Raw genomic sequence first — 19551 nt, forward strand, 5'->3', positions numbered from 1 at the left:
AATCCAGGGGTGAGAGGATTATCTCCCCGCTTAGTCCAACTTTTCTAATATCACACCATTCACTCTGACAACCCCCTATCTACAGGCGTGTCAATTTCTCTTTTATTTCACCTCCTTTTTCTTTCTTTGCTTAATTTAGGTCGCAGACTCCCTTTTTCCCCTTCCCCTCCTCTTCCTGCAAGCTGTGTATTATCACCTTTCTTTTCCACGCTGGGTGCGAGAGAGAGAGAGCAGGCAGAAAGATTCCCAGGAGAAGGTGGTGGCACTTGCACTCCCAGCCAGTAAAAACAAAACCCCGTGGGGCAGAGATGAAGAGAAATAAACTCCCTCCGTATCTCTACGCTGCCACCCTACCAGCTGAAGATATAGCGCACTTTTACCCTCTGTGGGCAGTGTGCCTAACAGCAGATGTGTAAATCATGCTGTAGATTTATTTTCAAGAAATCAGCTCCACACATGCCTGCATTAAATAGACGTCCTTTGATAAGTGAGCGTGCGTATATGAAGTGGCAGCTTCCACCTGTACCTCAGCGCTCCTTCTGTGGTAGCCTGAAGGGAGTTTTGGTTAGTGGTGTAGGGAGAGTGAAAGTTGATAGGGTTCATGTGGAAAAGGCGTGGAAATCTCTGACCTCACTATGGTACAATTGGATTACAGTAGTTTAAGAAAGTATTCAGTGTATCATGGATTTTTACCCATTTTTAACCTGTTTGGTCAAGAATATATATTTTTTTAAACATATTAACTACATATACGGATGTAAGCCTTTTGCTGTCATACAAAAACTTCAGGAAATCTGAATTTTTTAACTTTTAAAGTAAAAATTAAATGCTAAACTGGACCTTCTATTTGCAGTGTTGCTGTTTATGTTTTTAGAGAAAATGTACAAATACAGACAAAATGAGCACACAGTACAGAAAGAAGAATTTGTTTAAATGTGTATTTAACATTGAGCATGAATGTGCCTGTGCTGCTCTGATCTGTCTCTATCTATATTTTTTAAGAGAATGTGAACAAATACAGACAAAATGAACACAGAGTATGTGCTGAACAATTTGCCTGAATCTATATTTAATATTGAGTAATGTCTTAAGACTTTGGAACTGCATTAACCCTGGTATCTTAACTGTGTTTTCTAACTGCAGTTTCTACATTTCTCTTAAAGCCGCGTTTTTTTTAATACTCTTGAATTTCTACTAATTTATTTTAACATTATTTGTTTTGATTAAAATTTAAATTAAAGGGAAAAAACTGAACACCAGTGTTTGCTAAGCCTGCACAAATAACAAAATAATAATAATAATAATAATAATAATTGCCAGGCAACCCTAACTTTGCTGATCGTGGTGAACAAATTCCAGTAACATGAAAACATTGTGGATAAAGAGATCAGGAGAAGCATTAATCCACCTCCAGCATTAGAAGCTTGTCAGAGACTGGCCTGCTAGCCCCGCGTCTCGAAGCACTGCTCACAGTGGTGAAAAGCTGTTTGTGTAAACGGAGGCCGAGCACTTGTAGTGTGTATATATCAGTGATGGATCTGGTGGGGCATACTGGGCTCTGTAGTAGTAGTAGTAGTGTGGGCTGATTCCTGCCCTCCATCACCAACCACCCCCCACCTCCTCCCCTCTCCTCTTTGCCTCCCTTTCTCCCCCTCTCTCTCTCTCTCTCTCTCTCTCTCTCTCTTTCTCTCCCTGTTCTGCTGCAGCCTGGCCGTGGCAGGAGCACATCTGAAAGTCTTTATGGAAAGGAAGTGGTAATTGCAAGCAGCCTGCAACCTTCCGAATGGCCCGTTCCCCTCCTCTTCGCTCACTCTTTCTTTCTCTCCCTCCCTCTCTCTCTCTCTCTCTCTGTCTCTCTTTCTCTCTCCTTCCCTCACTGTCTGCCCACCCCCCAAACTTTGAAGTCTCTTAAACATACTCTGCATGTTCTGATAGGTTCTTCATCTCGTGAGAGGGAGTAATGCCAGTGCTGTGTTCCCGCCAAAGCAACCTTGTTTGCGTCAGAGCACTTTTTTCCCCCCTCCACTCGCCAGCGCTAAGATTGCTTTAGATTAGCGTCCACGACCAATTTGGAGGCTGTCCAGCGCCTCGTTTTTGAATTTGACATGTTTTAATCAATTAATTTGTGCACGAGCATGCACAGTAATGTGCTTGATGTGCAAACCAAGCTGAAGATGTGAGACGAAGACTTCTTCAACGGTAGCTGAACACACAGTGCGGTTTGGGGACTTTGAGGCCCTGGAGGCGGTAATCAGCTCTGCAGGCTGCAGGTTTTGGACTCACACTGGCCATTTTTGTGTGTTGCGGCTTTGTCATAATAGTCCTTGCGGAGCATTACTTCGTAAAATTGTTTGATTATTTGCTGGGAGGGAGCTGTTGGAAAGTCTGCGTGTATCAGCAAGCAAGTGAGCGAGGGAGGGCGAGCGTGTGTCGTCCTCCCTGATTGAGCCCATGAAGGGGAAAGCGTCTGTGAGACATGAAGTGGTTGCAGATTAGACTGAGGTCCACAGCTCAGCAGCCCGCAGAGAGAAGTGATCTCATCTGAGAGAGTGACACAGCGCACCGCCACTTGACAATGACCTCAAGACAGCCTTTATAACTGCATATTAAGCTTGGAGGGGAAAAGGCAGACAGATTGATGCTATGTGTCTAGAAATGCGGTGGAGATCTCACACTCTCTTCTCTTTCTCATCGCCAGCTTCCAAGTACGTAAGAGATTCGGGGGGGAGGAGGTGGGGACAGGCCAGGATTGCCGCTGCCCATGCAAAGCTACATCCATCATTTTACCATATGGATGTTCACACACACATTTCCATCAGCCCTTATAAAGGCTGATAAAAGGAAAACCTTAGGCGGGCCGTTTTCTTGCTGTCAGCAGGACCAAGATTTACTTTACACCACCCGCCACTAAGCTACACTTATCCACCGCCATGTAAAAAAAAGTAGAGCTCTTTCATTATTTTTCCCAGGTGTGTTTGTGTGGTTTTGCTTATTTGGAGATGTTCTGTTTTTCTTTTCTGCCCATTTAGTTATGCAAAAGCAGCTTTCTGCCTGGAGGAGCTGATGATGACCAACCCACACAATCACCTGTACTGTGAGCAGTATGCTGAGGTACTGTGTCTGAAAGCACATGTGCTCCTGCACTGTGTTACTTGAGGTGCTGACGTTTTATGAGTGATGTGTTGTAAAAACAACCACCTTTGCTTTCATAAAGAACTGGGTTTGTAGTAAAGATGAGTGAGTGTCAAAAACCTTTACCTAACCTTTACATTAAGGAAATCACCTTTAGAACTTTTAAAAGGTCTTGTTTAAGTCAGATGTTTTTTGTTGTAGAGATGAAATATTTAAACTTGAACGCCCCCACAAGATTCCTGAGTCATAGATATCTACATTGCATATTAACAGTAGCAAAAAAAAAAAAAAATAACAGCTCATAAATTATCATTACTGTCTTTTTATGTCTCATTAGTTCATTAGTCATACACTCAGTACTTTCCAACTTCTGTGGACGAGTTTCCACAGTGTTTGGATGTGCAAAATACCACATAATGCATTGTCATCAGTGACAAATCTAACCTGGGACATAATAGTGTTTTTTGTAAATGTAGAAAGATTGATCAGCTGATTTTGGATATTAATTGATTTTCAGCCAAAATATGCAGTCAGGCGATGTTTTTTCTATGTTAGCCAATCCTGCGAACTGAACAGATCATAGTCAGAAGTAAAGGATTTGATTTTAAATATTAGGTTTTAGCACTGAGGAAGCGGCTCGATTATGTTTCCAGTCTGTTTCACTGTGGTTTTAATTGATTTGGTTGATTTCAAAATTGAAAGATTCAATGTATGGAATGTTACAGAAGCCTGGCACAATGATGCATTATCAAATTTTTGTCTGAAAAGGTTAATGTGGCATCTAGTCCTACCCTTGGTTATTATCGCCAGTTGGCCAGTTGAGCTGAAAAAAACAAATTGTCCCACCTCTTAGTCAATCACATAGCAGGGTCGGAACTTACTGTGGTATTTTATTGTTTAGTTAATGTTTTTTGTATTTTATAAAAGTAGTAAATGGGTAAAAAGGGCATTTATATCCATTTATATCCTGTTTGTCTGATGTCCAGTGTTGTGTTCTCACTGTCTTTGTTTCCTCAGGTAAAATACACCCAAGGGGGACTGGAGAACATGGAGCTGTCTAGGAAGTATTTTGCACAGGCTCTGAAGCTGAACAACAGAAACATGAGGGCCTTGTTTGGCCTGTACATGGTGAGTCACGACTTGCATCAAAGATAAAAACAACAAACACCGTCTCTTGTATCCCCCCACCACCTTCTCTCTTTTTTTTTTTATTTCTTTTTTTTCTTGTTGCTCCCTTTTCTACTGGTTACATGGAGATTCTCCAAGGGGCTCACAGGTTCTCAGTCAGTTGTGGCCACTGCTGACTCATTTCTTGTTCTTACCCTCTACCTCGGAAGAGCCCCAGCCCATATTTTTCCTGAAATGTAACCCGCCGGCCCTTTGCGGGGCAATTTTATGTTTATGGTGAAGATAAATAAGCTGCCAGCAATAAAGGAATGGAGGAAGACGGGCCGCTGCTTCGTCCCACGTGGGCCAGCCTCCAAGCTTAGGGTCGTATCTTGCTCTGAATAAGCCTTTCATCTGCGTATTTATTTAAACAGGAAGTTGTCCATTAACACCAATGCATCATTTGTAAGTGACTCCTGACATAGGAACACAAACAGCCAGCTGGGAGCAGAAGGAAGGCAGAGGGCGCGCGGGCAGCCGCACACAGACGCGCTCTGTTCTCGTCCACACACGCGTCCGCACACGCATGTTTCAGTAGTTCAAACACAGGCCCAGGCAGTCGGACTGCTTTGATGTGCTATTAGCATGTGTCACAGGCATGGCAGGAGCGGGAGCACGAACAGACGTCTCCCGAAAGAGACCTCGTGCAGGAACTCTGAATCCAGTGTGTGCTTTGTGCTTCCTTTTGGCTTCTACACTGCGGCTTTTTAGCACGTCTAATTGCCTTATTGATCATATGACCATAATTATAAACATTTTGTCACGAAAAGCTTTTGGTTAGCAATAGGGCATGTTCAGGAGTTCAAAAGTAGCAATACATACATATAATTGTACATAGATAGAAACATATACTGACATGACAAGTGTCATTGATTTGGATTATGTGAAATAGTAATGAGATGCTACCTCAGGGGACAGCTTGGGAATTCAATTCAATTAAATTTTATTTATTTAGCGCTTTTTACAACAAAAGTTGTCACAAAGCCGCTTTACACAGAAAAACAGGTCCACGCCTCTTATGAGCAGCACCACAGAGATGCCAATTTTTATGGTGACACAGTGGCAAGAAAAAACTCCTTAGAAGGAACCAGACTCAGTCAGAGGAACCCATCTTAGTCGGGTTGACCCACTCAGTACAAACAAATAACAAACAACAAACAAATAACAGAACAAAACAACAGTACAGAGAGATAATGTGGAGCTATAGCTAATGTAACAGGTACTAATTTATGAATATAAAAATGTGATGGGCACAAACTATAGAGCTATGGCTAATATAGAAGCAGATTCTGAGTGTGTTAATGTTGATCAGTGCAGGGCTTGCTGGGCCGGAGTACAACACACTGGGTAGTGGAGAGCCAGGCTGGGAACATCAGGAACGGGGCATCTCCATACATGTAAAAGACCTAGAGAGAGAGAAAACAGAAAGGAAAGCAGGAGAAAAAAGCAGGAGTTAGAAAGGTTATGTAATAATTCTGATGAGTAGAAGGACAGGGCTAATTCTGGAAAGCTGGAACCACAGATGGACACATCATGTGGGAATACCCACACCAGTATAAGTTGAGAATAAATGAGATGTTATCATCTCAGTGAGGTTGAGCAGTTATTAGGGTGATGTGAATTCAGAGAGACAGTTCAAGGAAGGCCTGATAATGGGTGTCATATATATTAGGGACATTCTGTCTGTTCTCAGTCTCCGTTTGTGTCTGTACTTGTGTTCTTGTGGACTCGTGAAATGTCATCAGTCGGCCTCAGGTGCCGTCTGGAATTCTTACAGCTTGATAACCCACAATGCACCTCGCAGCAGGTGTAGCGGAGGAGAAGTAGGTAAGAATCTAGGGGTTTAGAACTTAGATATGTGGTTTATTTGTTTAAAAAAGCGACTATGTAAAAATGTGCTTGTATATTTTCGGAACAACACTTTCCACTCCCCTGAGAGGGTGATGTCATCAAGTACATAGCTGTTAAAACTACAGAATAAAAGACCTGTGTTCTCCCATCTTCGGGAGTATGCACTTTATCAAGTCCTTTCTTGCCAAGTACGGGAGTCCGAATCATAGTCAAGTTAAATTGTTCAGTTAATCTTGATATTTATTTAGGGTTTAAGAGAACATTTTTGAGCAGCTTTGAGATAAGATATTGCACTGGATAGCGTAGAGTTGCATCAAAAATACAAATCTAAAAAATATAAGATTAAAAGTGTGATAACAGTAGCAGGTTATAGAAAACAACTGTTTAAAATATATTGTTTACATTGAGCTGTGCTGTGCACAGAACTGTCTCTACTGTTGTATATACAGCTGTATTATTATTTTTTTTTTAAAATAAAGCACAGCTGTATCAATCTGCCACTAAATGTGCTTCTCTGTTCTTACAGTGTTGATTGCAGAGGATGTGTGGTATTGTCCAAAATGGCAAAATACACATTTATATTGGATTCATATCAGTATCCACTCATTAAGTGCTTTAAGAAATATGTATTGGCATCAGACAGTTTAGATTCAATCAATATTTCAAGGTAATATTTGCTGATTTATTTATGGATTTTTTTTAAGAAGAGCAGAATGATATAATTATCTTTATCAAATATTTTGTGATATTTTCTTTAATCTGCATTACCTTGTTTCAGACTGTAGATCGTCTGTATTATTGTAATGCTTGTCCCAGTTTCTTCGTTTTATAAATCTCAACAATATGGGCAACATATATTTCACAATTTTCTAATTTACTGATTTTAATTATTAGAAAAAAACACTTAAAAACTGCAGATAATGCCCACAGCAGATGTCTGTACCTACAAACTTTGGCTCAATGACTTTATTGTCAGCCAACCATTTAATGTCAGTTCCCGTATGTTGTGCATATTGTAGTATTAGAAATTTGTTTTAAAATCATATAATCTCTACATAAATTATGTTAATGATACTGAATTATTGTCCAATCCTAAGTATAGGCAGAAGATACCAATGTTAAAAAAAAGGATCTGCATCAGTGCATAATTGCCATATCTGTGTATTTCATGTATCATATAGAATGAACTATACCCAGCCTTAGTTTAGTGTATTGTGTATTGTCCGTTATGTTCTAGTATGCAGACATGTATTTCACTGTAGCCCTGTTGACCCTAAAGAGTAATTGACCCAGAAGTTTTCAGAAGAGTTTCAGAAAGCCAAAACATTAAGTAGCCTCTTTGACAGTTATCTTGCATTTAAGCATTTCAATTCTTTCCTGGGTCACATTTATAGTTAATATCACAAAGTAAATTTTACATTCCTACCAGAAACACCAGAAACCAGCGAGGTTTGTGCCAGCACTAAAAGAAGAGGTTGATTGGTGTGTAGTTAAAATTTCAGCACGTCCATGAAGGAGCCTTTTAAGTGCTGCCCAATAGGCTCCTCTGGGCTTTGCTGCGTGGGGCTGACGGCAGTAACATGGGAAAGACATGGGCTTTGTGGTTGTGGAGGGGAGAGCTTTGGGCAGCATGGAGCGCATGATTCACATCGCACCACACTAGCCACACGCTGCTTCCCAGACACTCGCGCCCTTGTCAGCACCGTTTATCTCTGCTTCTGGAGAAATTGGGCTGTGTTTACGTGCCATGCAGTACCAGGGCTTTTTACCCAGCCAGTAAGGAAGCACTCACTTTTTCCTCCCTCTAAAGACTACTGTGTAGTGCCATCTCAACTTCACCATCCTTCCATGATGAGGAACTCGTTTATCTCCGTGGCTTCTGGAGGTCTTTTTTTCTCACTCCCTATCCATCAGAACTTCCTTCCATCCATCAGATCTTCCATCCATCCAGCAGACCTTCCACCCATTCATCCATCAGACTGTCTGTCCTTCTTAGTTCTAGTGTACACTATGCTACTGTACAAACCACAGAATATCTGTGTCTGAGCATTCCAGTATTCCGTATTTAGAACTTGCAGTCTGTTTTGTAGATCCAGGCCCTTTTTGGACAAGACAAGACAAGACAGCTGACCTATTTTAATGGAATAAGAAATCTCCACATAAATGACTGAAATTGTAGTGGCTACTGGATTTACACACTGCTGTCATCTCCAAAATAATAGAAACGACCTTCAGCAGTGTTGTATGACCACTGATGATAGAAGGATTATTATTACTAATCAGTTATTAAGTTGGTTATAAAATGAAGTTTTATTAATTAGGAAATTAGCATAGCATTAGTGTATGGTTGACTATACTACACAGTGATTTGCGTAATGTTACCAGAAGGATTGTGTATCTAAGGAGTCTTTTGGCTCATATTCTGGATTTAAATGATGCATGTTGTATAGCACCTGAGGAAACTGCTAAAACGTACCATATAAAAATTTTATGTGGGTGAAAGTAGGGGTGTGCCATATCGTATCGTACGCAATATCATCACCAACATTTTTGAATATTGTGAACGATTTTATACTCTAAAATATTGTGGCATATCACCCACCCCTAATTATCACATCATGGTCCTACTTTTTTGCTGTTTTTAGCTAAAAGATATTTGAAGTGCATTATTAGTTTCATGTCATTCTGGATTTATTGACTTCTGTTACAAATCTGATACAATTATTGTTTTTTTTAATATTATATGCATTAATACATTTTTTTGTATTGTTGCAGTAGTGTTTTCTTGAATTTTATTTTTTATTCCGTGTTTTGTCATGTCACCAAGATTATTGTTATCGTGAAAATACCTTGAAATATCGTGATATAATTTAAGGGCCATATCGGCCACCCCGAGGTAAAGGGAGTCTCTTGTCTTTTTCATACCTATCAGTTCCTGTGCGTCTTTCTCTCATTTACGTTCATCTTCTTTCCTCTTTTTCACCTCACAGTCAGCAAGTCACATAGCTGGCAGCCCTAAGGTCAGTGCAAAAGTCAAGAAGGACAATGTGAAGTACGCTGCCTGGGCTGCGTCTCAAATCAACAGAGCCTACCAGGTGAGTACCATTAAGCTCTCTTTCTCTCTTACCGTTTACTAGTGTTTATTTAAAAAAAAAATTCAAGCTAGACTAAAAATATAATGCCCTGTAAATGGGGTGTGCTATATTGTATCATACGCAATAATATTGCCAACATTTTTGAATGTCGCGAACGATATTATACCCTAAAATATGCCATATCATCCACTCTTTCAGCAAAAGAAAAATCCACACTGTTCTCATTTCCATTATAAATCTACTAGAGACTATATTAGACTAGACCAGAGATTATATCTGTTTAGTATGATTTATTTTACTTTAATCCTGGATATATGGAGATATTGAGAGTGCATTATTAGTATCATGACCTTCTGGATCATTGACTTCTGTTACAAATCTGATAAAATTCTTGTATTTTTTTTGTAATTTTATTAAAGTTAGGGGTGTGCAGTATGTAAGCAATAATAAAATGTAATTCTCATTTTGTTGCAGTAATATTTTCTTGAAAAAAAAAAAAAAAAAATATATATATATATATATATATATATATATATATATATATATATATATATATATATATATATAATTTATTTTTTTATTCAATGTTTTGTCATATCGCCAAGAGTATCGTTATCACGAAAACACCATGAAATATTGTGATATTATTTTAGGGCCATATCGCCCACTCCTACTCTGTATAAATAATATCAGAGAAAAAATAAATCTTGCAAAAAACCTTGTTGCTTTTACATTTCTAAGCCAGTAAATCTAGCATTACCTAATTTAGGCAATTATCTGAACTATTTAGTCACCTTTGTCCAATTCCTCCAGTTCTTGTTTGCTAACTAGGTCTTATTACACAATTCTCCCTACTAGGAAAACTAAATTAGACTAGAAGAACTAGATCAGATCTAAACTGCTAGCTTTGCACACTGGGGAGAGAACTGTATCTACTATTTGTTCATCAGTCAGCCAACTATCATCCAGCGACACCTGCTCTGGATAGAATTCTATTAAATGATGGGGGGGAGTGGGTGGACTGTAGAGAAATCAAGGCTAGTTATGCTTCTTTGGCCTCTCGGATGGCTGTGGCATCACCAATGATCCAACTCCCTATCAGACAGACCTCGAAATAAACTCAAGCTCATATAAAATGAACACAATTCATTCTTAAATCTGTTTGAAACCACATAATAAAAAATGTCTAAAATGTGTGTGTAAAAAAATCTGAAAAGTTAATGAATTTAATAACATGGGAAGAGAGTGGAAGCAATTGAAGGAGACAGAGGAGCGAGCGGGTGCTCTGCCTACAAGCTGGATCCACTCGCAGCACGCTTGCCCTGGCCCGGCTCGGCTAATGTGTTGACTTAAGCCCACAGGGCCCAGCTTTGTGTTACACAGCTGTTTTCTATGTTTACATGTTAAAGCGCTGCTATCGATTCCCTTCCGCGTGAATCATACCAGCCTGTGCCAGATACGAGCGTCGGGGTCCGGCGAGGGGGGGAATATGCAGCGCTTGCCCCGTGGCTGCATAGCTGCAAAGAAAGGGGTTAAATAGCACAGGAAAAGTGGGGAGACCAGGAGAGGGAAAAACTGAAGTGCTGCTCAGATGGTATCACTAAAATGGTTTATACTGTTGCCATGACACATAAAGCCTAAATGTACATTTAAGAGAAATATTTACTGCCATCACAGCGATATACATTGCTTATTTAAGCATTGACAGTTAAATAAGTAATAAAGGGGCCCTTACTCAGCAAATGTGGCGAGCCCTGATTCGGCCCACACAGACTAACAGCAAGGTTCCTATGTGTGGTTGGAGAACTCCTGTCACACTTCCTGGTGAAGAAACCCCTTTTTATATATTTGATGGAAGCCTCAGCTTCTTGTTGGGGTCGCCTCGGAGGTGTCTGAGCACCCCACAATCACTTTTCCTTTAGGAGGAGGGTATAGCCCGTACACTTTAAGATCGCAGAGAGTGTTGACAGGTCTGGCGTGCATCGTTTTTGGCATGGTTTAAAAAAAATGCCTTTTTTCATTAATACCTAATGTGTTTCCAGGTTTGGAACTAAATAGAGGTTAATGCTAGAAGTATCGAACGAGCTGCAATAGTGCTGGGCGGTATGACCGAAAATGTATGTCACAGTGTTTTTCAAGATTCTGACTGTTTCACGCTACATCCTATTTTTTTATTTATTTATTTATTTATTTTTATTATTATTTGAATGACTGGGCTTTAATATAGGTTTTTGGCTTACTCTACTGTCAGGCTTCAAATAAAGGGCTTTGATTAGTATTGAGTTTATTTGTCCCACAAAATTAAACAATGTATGAAGAAATCAGACTTCATCAGCAGAAAAAACAGCAGAATAATTTAAACAACAGACCTTAAAAAGAGATACGCCAACAACTTTAATACAGCTTCCTTTATAAAACTAAATATTTTAAATAGTTCCATACACACTATAAACAGACATAAAATACTCAATGTTTAGGTATTCAAAGAGCACCTCTAGAGATATGGCGGTTTTCAAAAAACATACCGGTTCTAATTTCCCCTCTGGTATACTGGATGAACTGGTATACCGGCCAAAACTTAGTTGCTTTTACATTGTGAAAAATGTCAAACTTAAATTGCATCACTTGCTTGCAGCAACAGAGGTGTCATGCTGCATCACATGACTTAACCAGGCTGGAGGCAGAGAGAGGTAGAGTTCCATAGAGACACCAGTCTGGGAAAAATAAGAGCAGCCAATTCAAGTGCAGAAAAGCGTTTGAGGAGCTAAATTAAATAAATTATTTAGGATTATTATTTATTGTTTTATTTTGCTATCGGGATATTCAACAGCAACAGCAGCACATTTGTTATTCAAATTGCACACTCCTAACAAAAAACAAAATCTGAGCGTATTTACTTCATTAAAAATAGGAATTTCAAAATCAGTAGTCTACAAACAACAATACATGTATGTTTTGCACAGCCTTTTTTCTTTTTTAATGGAAGCTGAATGGTCAGGGAGATCGATCAGGTTTGATTATAAGATAATAAATGCACTATAAAACAGTCATTTAAAAATGTCTGTTACTAAACTAATGAAAAACAGTCCAGAATGTCTCCTTATATAAACTGATATAATCCAGTATCAGCGGATACTCAGCATTGTGAGCTTCAGATTGGAACAAAGGGATAAAATTACCTGACTGGGACATCCCTGATTCCAGGTTCTCCTCCTAAACGAATGTGTTGCAGTTTCTGCAGCTGGCAGATAGAATTTCCTCACAAAGCATAACATATCAATCTTGCTTGTTCATTGTTTCCACTCATGATTGACATAATCGCCCTCTGCATCAGGTCATTGTCAGTTCTTTCTAAATGTACTGGGAACCGTTGTTTCCTATAAGAGCATTGAATAAGGAGAATGGCAATGGCTTATGATGACCCTATTCGTAGACAAAGTTTGTTAGTGTTGGGAAAACTCCCACTTCCTTCTCGCTCCTATCCAAAACAAACTGTCTAGGGAGCCTTTTAAAAAGGTACTGTGCATCAGATGCTAATTTTGTTAGGGTAAGGAAGTAAGCTGATCTTGGAAATCAGTGGATATATAAACACATTGTCCTCTTTATCAGCTCTACTTACCATTTAGGAGCACAATTAATTGCCAGGACCCTACAGGATCACCACAGAGCAGGTGCTGGTGTGTTTCAGGTGTGTCACTGCTATACTGAGAATTGTACACCAACCAGAAATATGTGGCTGGCAGCCTCCTGTGGCCATCGTCCTGTGAGTACTAATTAAGGACTAGAAAATCATGAACACAAACTCTGCAGCAACAGATAAGCTTCTGCCTCTGATTTTACATCTACAAGGTGTCTAATAGAGTGGACAGGTAGTGGACAGTGTTTAAAAACTCCAGCAGCACTGCTGTGTCTGATCCACTAGTACCAGCACAACACACACTAACACACCATTGTAGAAAATGAGAATGTCATGACTGATATTAAGGTCAGGGGAGCAACAGACATGACTACAGCCTCTAATAAGACGTATTGGATGGATGTTGTGTGAAATATGCATTAAAGAATCGCTCAACTTCAAAAGAAGCAGCTTGCAGCACGTGCTGCCTGCACTTTGCAGTTTAAAGCACCTCAGGTGTATTTGCTATGTCATTTTGCGGGATGAGAGGTGCGTTTTCCCTAGTGTGCTTTGAAGAGCTCTAGACCACAGGGTTTTCTGTTATGCTTTGATGTCCTCAGTGCTCTTTGAAAAGCAGTGAGCTGAATCACTTCTTACCATTAAGCAATGGATGGTTGATTGATGGAGGTGCTTAAGGTGGGCTGGTGGCAGGAGTTAGTTTTTACGGGGCTGTCGACCTGGTACTTAGCATGCCTTTATTTGACAGGAGAGACAGGTCAGTAAGTTACCTGCTTTCGTTGAGGTCACACACTTGTCATAGTTACTATACTCAATAAAAAGTTATTAGAAATTCTTCTGACTAATGCCCTCAGAGGACGTCATGCCTCTTCTCTCATTGAAGTAAAATTTGCTGTGCCTTGCCTGTAAGTGTACTGAACTACACTGGAAACCCTGTTGCCATTTTTGATTTGGGTCATATGGACCCATTTTTTTTTGTATAGTTATAGCTCCCCAATTTATCTGAGCCAATTAACCACCTCATGCTGAAAGAATGAGGTCAGCTGACTACCTGAATATACTGAGTATAGACCAGGTTATTCCATCAATGGATTGTCCACCACAGAGTCCAGACCTTAACCCCATTTGAGAATCTTTGGGATATGCTGGAGAAGACTTTGAGCAGTGGTTAGACTCTACCATCATCAGTGCAACACTGGATTAAAATAAATCTTGTGACGTTGCAGAAGCTTATTGAAACAATCCCACAGTGAATGCGTGCCACAATCAAAGCTTAAGGCGATCCAACAAATCTATTATTTTTTTGGGCCAGGCAGTGTAGAACAATACTATTTATCATTCTGTACACTGATTATGTGGTGCATTATTCGTGTTTCTCCATTAACAAGACACATAAAATTGACTGGATTAGAATTATACATTGGCCCTTGAAATGCAACATGAGAACCAGGAAAGGAAGTCCAGGAAACAACCAATATATAGCATTTTTTTCTGGTCATCGTCATTTGATTCAAGGATTTCCAATAAACAATTCTATGTATTTAATATATTGTACACATTATATGCATTTAACAAAATACTAATTAGGCTGAACAAGAGTAACTTGTACAGTTTGCAACATTTTGTCATAAATAGCTTAGATGTCAAGTTCTTACAGATGTCCCTACAGTTCTGTGTTGCAAAACAAACAAAATATTTATATATATATATATATATATATATATATATATATATATATATATTTTTTACATTTCAGATAAGCATTTGCCTATTTTAGTACCTAATACATGTACAACCACTAAGATGAGTTCCGATATTCTCATATTGACTCAAGTGATTTCTCCCATCTCTGCTTGACATGTGCTTGACATCTTTTTGCGAGCTGTATTATCAGAGTGTTTATTTCCTTCACGTTTCAAAAGCCATGTTGACGACACCTTCTGGAGAGGAAGGAGAGCAAGCACACCACTACAGCCTTCTTCTCCCAGAGTAGATGAAGTGATGGCTGCACATTCCCCAAAGATATGCATGTCGACTCTGACACGATCAGGCTCACACTAAACCCCCTTATTTCTAAATGTCATGAATGAGTCATATTGCAGTTACCCTGCCGGCTTCAGGCCAGGACCAATTCAGACATAATAACTACGCAAACACTGACCAAACACACAACCAAAGAAACTTTTTCTGTGTGATTATTGCCTTAGAAAAGCTTATCAATAAGCAGCATTTCCTTCTGGCTAGAAATGTGTTCAACTCGTATTTAAATTTAATTCCCAAGTCATGGGCATACACTGTATGGACAAAAGTATTGCGATACCTGTTCATTCGTTGTTTTCTCTAAAAGCAAGGAAAGATCCTGTTTTTGTGTATCATCACAAAATAATTAAGTGTGTAAATCTAGTTTTCAGGGAAGGGATTTGATTGAACCCAAAACATCCATAACTTCCCAACTTGCCCCAAACCTAGTGTGTGTTGGAGCTCTGTTGTTCTAGAGAACACAGTTCTTGCATTGCACCACAGCTCAGATACAGCTCAGGACTTCATACCCCTAAGCCCACACCTGGTATTAAATATGGGACCAATCGGTTCATGTTTATCTGCTTCAAAGAATCTTATTTTTTATTGAGAGTAATTTATTTCACAGCACAAGCTGTGTGTGTTCATTTGCACAGTTGTGTTAGCAGTAGGTGCAGCTTAGCATTAGAAGTAGCATTCTTTAGAAGGAATGTCCACAAGCATTTGGACATTAAGTCTAGATCATTTGAGAACAGAGTTTGTTTGTGTTTTGTGTTCCTTGTATCTCAAAGAAGGCAGCTTTACCTTGAAAATGAAAATCTTATTCAACAAGAAAAAATATATATATAACATGTAATTTAGCAACATATCTATTGGTCCATTAATCATAAAATTTAGACCCATAATTGTCAGATGCACTATTTTGTGATCTTAATCATTTAAAAAAAGGTTTATTTTTACATTTTTAACAGTTGGTCTTTTGAACACCATGTACTACATGTTCTAAACAAATGTATATATTTAACTCATAATATAAAGATCAGTGTTTTGGGGGTTAAGACCTTTTGCCGATCGTGGATATCAATTATGATGAATGACACATTATCCTTTCCTGGCATTCCTCATTAATAATCATTGTCTAGGGCTTAGGTAATGTTCTCCATTGTCTCTTAAGATTAAATGCACTTTACTGTTGGGAATCAATCATAGTCTGTAAAGTCCTGAACAAAACGTCACTGCAGAGCTCAGAGTGTAGTTACAGCAGGTTTTGCTAGCACTATTTTTTTCTGGGAGTCTGTTTAGTGTGGCATATTATGGTATATTGGTATATATTTAAAACACTGCACCGGTTTTCCAGACAGAGCAGACAGGGATTAAGCCTAGTCTTGGACTACACAGCATTTTGAGTGGAGATTTTCTATTGAAAGAAGCAGGAAGTCTACAACTAGGATTAAACCCTGTCTGTGAAACTGACTCTTAATGCGTAGCCCTCTGGCTTAGCCATTTTTACACACACTTTCTTTAACACAAAACAGTGTTGTTGGCTTCTTGTATATATCTAGTATATGCAGCTCTGAAAAAAAACGAGACCACTTAAAATTATGATTTTCTTTGATTTTACCAAATTAAAAACCTCTGGAATACAATCAAGAGGAAGATGAATGATCACAAACCATCAAACCAAACTGAACTGCTTGAATTTTTACACCAGGTTTGGCATAAAATTATCCGAAAACAGTGCGTAAGACTGGAGGAGAACATGCCAAGACCAAAAATCAGGGTTATTTTTAACATTTAAAACTTTGAGTATAAACTTGTTTTCTTTGCATTATTTGAGGTCTGAAAGCTCTGCATCTTTTTTGTCATTTCAGCCATTTCTCATTTTCTGCAAATAAATGTATTAAATGACAATATTTTTATTTGGAATTTGGGAGAAATGTTGTCCGTAGTTTATAGAATAAAACAACAATGTTCATTTTACTCAAACATACCTCTCATTTTTTTCAGAGCTTTATATCCAGTAAGGACCCAAATATTTTAAACCTAAGTAACAATACTAGTATGTTTGTGGACCCACAACTTGCATGTATTAGAGAACATGTACAGTGTGGTTTATAGTGTGGAGGAGAAAAAAAACAGTTTGCCTCAAAGCGATTGGCTTGGAGTGCTTGAGAAGCTCATACTGAAATGTGTTCTCCTGGCGTTCGCATCGCACATCAGTCCTATTTATCCAGTAAGGTTTCCCAGTAAGACAGTCCCATTTTTCATGGAGTGTTTGTACGCTAAGGGGAAGCGGGGAGGAGTACTATTCCTCTGGGGCTAATGAGTTATCAGTGAGGACACAGAGAAACGCGCTCCGCTGTCCAGAAACAGCACTGCAGTGTGCTTGGCTATGCTCCGTCTGCTTCTCTCGCTATTTACCCAGTGAGTTCACTCTGACTGTATGCTCCTCTCTACGGCGAGTGCCAGTGCACCCACAGCTGTTAGCCCAGACACACACACACACACACACACACACACATGGAGACGAACACACTTTCAGCTAGACTGCAGCCAGAGCGCTGAGCTAGGCACTGAGCATGTGTCCTTGGGTCTCTCTTTCTCTCTCTCTGTCTCTCTCTCTCTCTCTCTCTCTCTCTCTCTCCGTATGCAGCTTGCAGTTGTGGATTGATTTAGGGGTTTCTGACCAGGTTAATAAGGAGCAATGGACCTTAATCAGTGCAAGACCTTTATTTTATCATCATTTTTAGTATCAGTCTGCAGTCTCAGTAGGTGAAGGGATATGAATTGAGTTGTTGCATGGCATAAATGACAACTTTTGTCCTCTTTGAATAGAGGAGACGAGTGCTTTAGGGGTCCTCGAGATGAGTCAGACCGGATGGAGAAAGTTGGTGTGTGTGTGTGAGACGGAGAGAGAAAGAGAGAGGAGCGAGCGTAAGCTAATGAGCGTATGACTCATTAAGATGTGCTCTTTTCTGCACGACGTTTGCTGCACAGGGCAAGAGAAGAGAGAACGGACAACCTCCCGAGACAGCAACTCAATTACGCCATGACAGAACGAGGATCCACAGGGGTCAGAGAGAGCTGGCGTCCAACCTGAGGAACGATTCCACTGCTCAACTGCCAGTTTATGGCCCCAGTTTAAAATGCGATCATTAGGCATCATTCATCCTTTCAAGCTTGGACCCAGTTTAATGCTGTGAAATATGGAATGTTTTTAAATACTTGTCATTTAACATAATCTATTTGTAAGGTGATCTCCCTTTCCTGTTGAATCAAATGAACCGCAAGGTTTGTGTTAAACCATGATCTGTAGAGGACCATTGTAAATTAGGCAATGTCCTTGCCTCAACCCCCCTTTTCCCCTTTTTATTCTGAATTCTGACTCTCCGAACCTCTCTCAACCGACCCCCCCCCCCCCCCCTTCTCTGTCTCGCAGCTCGCCGGCCGTGGGAAGAAGGAGAACAAATGCTCGGTGAAGGCAGTGGAGGAGATGTTGGAGTCCATGCAGATCACCATGTCCTAAGCCTCAACTCTCTCCTCTTTAGCCTCCGTCACCACAACAGCATGGCAGCTCTCCCTGCACACTGCAGCGTACCACCACCCACAGAGCGGACCACCCTGACCGCCCCCGCCACACTCTACACTTCTACTACTCCTATCTCCTCAGTTTCGTTTTCTTTATTGTTTTTTTTTGTTTTGTTTTTTCCTAGGACCTACTTTCTAGTAGTCTAGCAGGGCAGCCCCCTAAGGATCCTGGTCAATCCACATATTCACACACACATATATATTTTTCCAGATTCAATGCACACTTATGATAAATGTATGTGCCGTAACAACAAGGGCCGGGCTGACTGGTCAGTAAGTGAGAAGCTACACACGCAGGTGTGTTTGGTTTGAAAGAAGATCCACAAGGACTGCTGGGCTCGGCTAGTAGTGTTTTTTGGCAGCAGAAATCGATGACTAATTTAGGATCAAGGACGCTAATGTGAATAGACTGTAAATGATATTTATAGGTGGGGCAGAGGCGGCTTATACTGGAACTATGCCCTGTTTGTCCGATGTCATTTTTAAAATCCGACCATTATACGTTTTGGTCACATGTCTGTCCAATTAATTGACTAATTAAAGTGAATTTCACTATTTGACCAACAAGCTCGAGTCTCTGGTGTGTCATGTGTCCCGTGTCCCACATTTCCCCCAGTAATCGGTTCCATCATGTCAGACATCTGAGAAGTGTTCACTCTTTCTCCCCCTTATGCTCCCCCCCTCCCCCCCTCTCCAGTTCCCTTCATTCTTTTTTTTTCTTTCTTTTTTTAAAGAGATGTTTGGCAAGTCATTTTCAATTGACCAGCTGCTCCCCATGTATGGCAGATCATCTCCTTTCCACACAATGAGGAGAGCAGCGGTTAGGAAGTCTGGCCCCAGCGCTCTCTCGCTGCTCCAGCCTCCAAACTCTTCATATCAGACCACCCTCACACTGCTCTGTGAGAAAGAGAGTGTGTGTGTGTGTGTGTGAGATTGCTTGCTTAATGATAATGGTAATAAAGACAATAGTAATCACCGCTGCCATGATCATATATATTCACATATAATTCACACTCAGCTGACTCTGGATCTTTCTGGAGAGAGGGCTGCAGGGCTGCAGCCGTG

The 19551-nt window shown here is 40.0% G+C and overlaps 1 protein-coding gene across 1 annotated transcript in view; it reads left to right on the plus strand.

The window, feature by feature from the left end:
* emc2 (ER membrane protein complex subunit 2) overlaps nt 1-19053 on the plus strand; it is a 39532-nt gene extending 20479 nt beyond the window's left edge. The window contains exons 8-11 of the mRNA XM_015607175.3: nt 3030-3111; nt 4150-4260; nt 9141-9245; nt 18338-19053. Coding sequence (XP_015462661.2) covers nt 3030-3111; nt 4150-4260; nt 9141-9245; nt 18338-18424 — 385 coding nt within the window. The 3' untranslated portion in view covers nt 18425-19053. The remainder of the gene's footprint in view (nt 1-3029; nt 3112-4149; nt 4261-9140; nt 9246-18337) is intronic.
* The last annotated feature ends 498 nt before the right edge of the window (nt 19054-19551 follow it).

Source organism: Astyanax mexicanus, chromosome 6, assembly GCF_023375975.1.
Source record: "Astyanax mexicanus isolate ESR-SI-001 chromosome 6, AstMex3_surface, whole genome shotgun sequence".
Lineage (NCBI taxonomy): Eukaryota > Metazoa > Chordata > Actinopteri > Characiformes > Acestrorhamphidae > Astyanax > Astyanax mexicanus.